This window comes from Octopus bimaculoides, chromosome 6 (genome assembly GCF_046866305.1).
Source record: "Octopus bimaculoides isolate indiv1 chromosome 6, ASM4686630v1, whole genome shotgun sequence".
Taxonomy (NCBI): domain Eukaryota; kingdom Metazoa; phylum Mollusca; class Cephalopoda; order Octopoda; family Octopodidae; genus Octopus; species Octopus bimaculoides.
The window spans coordinates 109,516,353-109,522,598 of NC_142933.1; the positions used below are offsets into that span (position 1 = coordinate 109,516,353).

General features: G+C 37.0%; 1 protein-coding gene across 1 annotated transcript in view; it reads left to right on the forward strand.

The window, feature by feature from the left end:
- The window catches only part of LOC106870442 (dedicator of cytokinesis protein 3), a 272,055-nt gene that overhangs the window by 218,325 nt on the left and 47,484 nt on the right, over positions 1–6,246 (forward strand). Inside the window, 3 exon segments of the mRNA XM_089354408.1 lie at positions 1–73; positions 2,241–2,382; positions 3,016–3,182. The exon segment at positions 1–73 is cut by the window's left edge and continues 38 nt beyond it. Of these exon segments, the coding sequence (XP_089210534.1) occupies positions 1–73; positions 2,241–2,382; positions 3,016–3,182 (382 nt within the window).

Below are 6,246 nucleotides of genomic sequence, written 5' to 3' on the forward strand. Positions count from 1 at the left end.
TCAATTTTTAAGGCAGGACCCTTCATATTACCGTGTTGCCTACTTCGGACAAACATTCCCAAAATTCCTGAGGGTAAGTACCACCATAAAATTTCTGTTTACCTGTTATGTATGTCTTAAAACACACACGCACACACACACACATATATATAGAATAGTGGTATAACAATGCACCAATATTTACTGGAAATAGCAATCAATAATATATGACGCTATAGTAAAGCTTCACTGTATATATATATATATATCATCATCATCGTTTAACGTCCGCTTTCCATGCTAGCATGGGTTGGACGACTTGACTGAGGACTGGTGAAACCGGATGGCAACACCAGGCTCCAATCTAAATTTGGCAGAGTTTCTACAGCTGGATGCCCTTCCTAACTGGTATATATATGAAGACTCATGACCTTGTGGTTAGTGTGTTGCATTCATGATTGATAGATCGTAGGTTCGATTCCTGGACCAGGTGGCTTGTGTTCTTGAGCAAAAAACTTCATTTCATGTTGCTCCAGTCCATTCAGCTGTAAACAGATAACCCTGAGGCAGAATAGCCTTCCGATCAAGGGGAATGGGGACTTGCTCATCAAGGCAGCAGGGTGGCACTATTTGAAAGCTAAAAAGACTATGTAAAGTGCATTGTGACCAGTGATGTATAGCCACATCTGATAGTCTGGTCATTAACATGATATATATGTGTGCTTGTGTGTATACATATATATATATACATGCACACACATATTGTGAAGGCACATGGCTCACTGGTTAGGGTGTGGCACACAGTGCACCTGTACAGATAATGTTGATTTGATGGAGGGAGTGAGCATATGTGTACAGAAACATTTGATCACTATGAACAAATCATCTGTGTGGTTGTTTGGAGAGTCCATCATATATCCACACATATATAGTGTAAGAAATTTGCTTCTCAACTATGTGGCTCTGGGTCCAATCCTACTGCGCGATGCCTTGGACAAGTGTCTTCTAGAGCTCTGAACTGTCCAATGCTTTGTGAGTGAACCTGGAAACTAAAAGAAGCCCCTCACATATGGATCTGGGTGTGTGTTCTTGTTTTGACTTTGTATTATTATTGTAAGTGAGCCTCACCACCTTACATGCAGTGTCATTCACTTTTCAATCTTCTGTGTAAAATATGTCTTGGAGACAATTCTATGAGGAAAGTAAATTATATTTTTAAATCATGTTTTTCAATGATTTTAATTCATTTTTTCTTCACAACTGAACTCTCCTGAATTTCTGTTATTTATAATCATATTCCAAATGGTTCTAATGTAAAACAAGACTTGAAGTTCTGTAGTCATGGCTGATGCCACTGGCACATAAAAAGCACCATTCGAGTGTTGGACCTCATGGAGGCAATGATAGGTGACCAAGACCCTTCGCAATATATCATGCTTGTGTTGACCTGTCCAGCCAAGTGAGACCATAGTCATGGCCAATGCCAGTGTCAGGTCAGTATCAGGTAAAAAGCACCTGCTACACTCTTGGAGTGGTTGGTCTCAGGAAGGGCATCCAGCTTACCAAATCAGTGGATGTTTAACAAAGATGATAATTCATTTTCAATGATTGCAGCCCCTGTTTGATATCCTAAATTGTACAGTTCTATATTTAAGAGATGAGGAATTATGTACACTATTTACATTATTTACATTTGACCGATATTTGTCCTCATCTTGTTTGTTGTTAACACAACATTTCGGCTGATATACTCTTCAGCTTTCATCAGGTGTCATGGGGAAATTTCGAACCTGGATTCTTATTCCTAAGGTATTTTTCGATGTTGTTGTTGTTGTTGTTGTTATTATTATTATTATTATTATTATTACTATTATTATTATTAAGGTCACTGCCTGGAATCGAACTTGGAATCTTGGGGTTAGTAGTCCGTACTCTTAACCACTCCACCACTTGCATATGGCATAGTGGTTAAGAGTGTGGGCTACTAACCCCAAGATTCCGAGTTAGATTCCAGGCAGTGACCTGAATAATAATAATAGTAATACCATCGAAAAATATGTTAGGAATGCGAATCCAGGTTCGAAATTTCCCCTAGACACCTGATGAAGCCGAAACGTTAACAACAAACAAGATGAGGACAGATATCTGTCAAATGTAAATAATGTATCCTAAATTATGTTTCGTGTAATGGAACTTGAAATATAAGTCATTTTTTGTTGCTGTTATTTTTATTGTTTTTCTTTCTTCTTTTTTTTTACCAGAACAAAGTATTTATTTATCGTGGTGATGAATACCTCAAGTTACAGATGATTATGAGTCACTTAACAACTGAATTCCCAAATGCAACCATACTCATCCACAACAATCCTCCTGACGACACTATGAAACAAGGGGATCAGCAATGTATCCTTTTTATTTGAAAGTGTTTGAGTATTGTTCTTCTCTCTATAAATCTTGATTCTTTGTTACATTGCTTTCTTAACCTTTTTCATTCCAACCCAACGGATTATTGTCCCAGCTTCTGTTGATACAGATTCATTTCAAAATGAATTAAATTAAAGTCTTCCATCAAAAGTTCATATGTGTGGCACAGGTCATCATCATCATCATCATCATCATTTAATGTTCATGTTCCGTGCTAGCATGGGTGGGATAGTTTCACAAGAGCCAGTCAGGCCAAAGCCTGCACCAGACTTCTGTGACTGTTTTGGTAGGATTTTTACAGCTGGATGCCCTTCCTAACCCCAACTGCTCAGCAGAGTGGACTCAGTGCTTTTTACGTGGCACAAGCACAGGCAAGGTCAGTTTTGGCGAGGTTTTTACAGCTGGATGTCCTTCCTAACAGCAACCACTCAGCAGAGTGGACTCAGTGCTTTTTATGTGGCACAAGCACAGGTGAGGTCAGTTTTGGCAAGGTTTCATTTACCTTGTGTGCTGGCAAAATGGCACCAACTGATTGTGTTTTGTTGTGTGAGTCTTTGTATTCATAAAAGAATCTGATTATCTTTGCATGAATTTTCTTAACTCCCCGAAAAGACATCCAAATCAGTTGTGTGAAACCCTTCAAGGTAGATCAAGGAGAGCTGAGTAATCCTTCTATCCCTCGGGAAGTGAAGTCTTTCTACCAAGTCAACGAAGTGGACACATTTCTCTATGATCGACCATACCACAGAGGAGAAAAAGATAAAAATAATGAGTTTAAAGTAAGGAAACTTCTTTTCTTCTTTTTCATTTCTTTGCTTCACTTTTCCCAATCCACTTCTCACTCCCTCTCGTTTTCTCTGGGTATTTGTTTGTATGCACACTCTATTCTTTCTATTTATCACCCTCTCTTGTTCTTCCTTTCTGTTTTTCTCTCCCACCTTTTCCATATTCTTCTCTCCCCTACACTGTTTCCTCTCTCTCTCTCACTCTTCCTCCTTGACTCTCTCATTGCTCACATGTGACCAACGGTCGTCCATCTTTCTTTCCTCCACTTTCTTCCTAAAGACAAGACGTGCTTTTACTTGTCTCTTCTCAAAGCTCGTTTTTCCAGCGTTCACCACTTCACATCATTTTGGCTTAACAGCCCTCACCGTTTGTTTTTACTGTCTTGTTCTCACTGTCCTGTTTTTGTTATCACTTTCACCCTCTGCAAAAAATCCCAAATTATATTTAATTTGCTTTGCGGGAAGGACTGTTTTAATGAAGTCATGTCTTATCCTTACCTTCGAAAAGCGGAGTAGATAAAGCAGGGCACAACTGATGAAGGGTATGTTCTTTATACTGCATGTCTCGTTTCTCTGTTTTTTTTCGTTGTTCTAGAAAACGTTTGTTTTCTATGTTCTTGTTTCTCATTTTGTCTATGTTTTTTTTGATGCCCTGTACCCATATATTGCATGTATATATATACACATATATATGTAGGTATGTACATATATGTATGTATATATGCATATATAATCGACTTAATCCCTCCCCTGAAATTATTGGCCTCCTGCCAAAATTTGAAATCAATATATATATATATATATATATATATATATATATATGTATATATATGTGTATATATATATATATATGTATATATATATATATATATATATGTATATATATGTGTATATATATATATATATGTATATATATATATATATATATATATATATATATATGTGTATATATATATATATATATATGTGTATATATATATATATATATATGTGTATATATATATATATATATATGTATATATATATATATGTATATATATATGTATATATATATATGTATATATATATATATATATATATATGTATATATATATATATATATATATATATGTATATATATATATATATATATATGTATATATATATATATATATATATGTATATATATATATATATATATATATGTATATATATATATATATATATATATGTATATATATATATATATATATATATGTATATATATATATATATATATATATGTATATATATATATATATATATATGTATATATATATATGTATATATATATATGTATATATATATATATATATATATGTATATATATATATATATATATATGTATATATATGTGTATATATATATATATATATGTATATATATGTGTATATATATATATGTATATATATATATATATATATGTATATATGTGTATATATATATATATATGTATATATATATATATATATGTATATATATGTGTATATATATATATATGTATATATATATATATATGTATATATATGTGTATATATATATATGTATATATATATATATATATGTATATATATGTCATCATCATCATCGTTTAACGTCCGCTTTCCATGCTAGCATGGGTTGGACGATTTGACTGAGGACTGGTGAAACCGGATGGCAACACCAGGCTCCAGTCTGATTTGGCAGAGTTTCTACAGCTGGATGCCCTTCCTAACGCCAACCACTCAGAGAGTGTAGTGGGTGCTTTTACGTGTCACCCGCACGAAAACGGCCACGCTCGAAATGGTGTCTTTTATGTGCCACCCGCACAAGCCAGTCCAGGGGCACTGGCAACGATCTCGCTCGAAAATCCTACAGGAGCCAGTCAGGCGGTACTGGCAACGGCCACGCTCAAAATGGTGCATCTCATGTGCCACCCGCACAAGAACCAGTCCAGGGGCACTGGCAACGATCTTACTTGGCTTGCCGGGTCTTCTCACGCACAGCCCATTTCCAAAGGTCTCGGTCCGTAGTCATCGCCTCGGTGAGGCCCAATGTACGAAGGTCTTGCCTCACCACCTCAGCCCAGGTCTTCCTGGGCCTACCTCTTCCACGGGTTCCCTCAACTGTTAGGGTGTGGCACTTTTTCACGCAGCTATCCTCCTCCATTCTCACCACATGTCCATACCAGCGCAATCGTCTCTCTTGCACGCCACAACTGATACTGATGCTTCTAATGTTCAGCTTTTCTCTCAAGATACTTACACTCTGACGGGTATTCACATTGACATTACACATCCAACGGAGCATACTGGCTTCATTCCTTGCGAGCTTACGTATGTCCTCAGCAGTTACAGCCCATGTTTCACTGCCATGTAGCATGGTTGTTCGTACGCATGCGTCATACAGTCTGCCTTTTACTCTGAGTGAGAGTCCCTTTGTCGCCAGCAGGGGTAAGAGCTCTCTAAACTTTGCCCAGGCTATTCTTATTCTAGCAGCTACACTTTCAGCGCACCCACCCCCACTACTAACTTGGTCGCCCAGATAGCGGAAGCTATCGACTACCTCTAGTTTTTCACCCTGGAATGAGATAGAAGTTGTTTCCTGTTTGTTTGCAGTCTTTATTGCACCTGAACATCTGCCACAAACAAAAACTAACTTGCTAGTTAACCTGCCTTTGATGTTGCTGCACCTCTTATGTGTCCATAGCTTGCACCGGGTACATCTTATAGAGTTACTACCTACTCCTTTTCTACATACTGAGCAGGGCCATCTACCTGAAGGGGTTTGTGTTTTATCTACCTTCCTACTTATTAGGATTTTGGTTTTAGCTAGGTTGACTCTAAGGCCCTTCAATTCTAGACCTTGCTTCCACACCTGAAACTTCTCCTCTAGTTCTGATAGTGACTCCGCAATTAGGGCAAGGTCATCAGCATAGAGGAGCTCCCAGGGGCAACCTGTCTTGAACTCCTCTGTGATTGCCTGGAGGACTATGGTAAATAATAGGGGGCTGAGGACGGAACCTTGGTGGACCCCTACCTCTACCCGGAATTCATTGCTG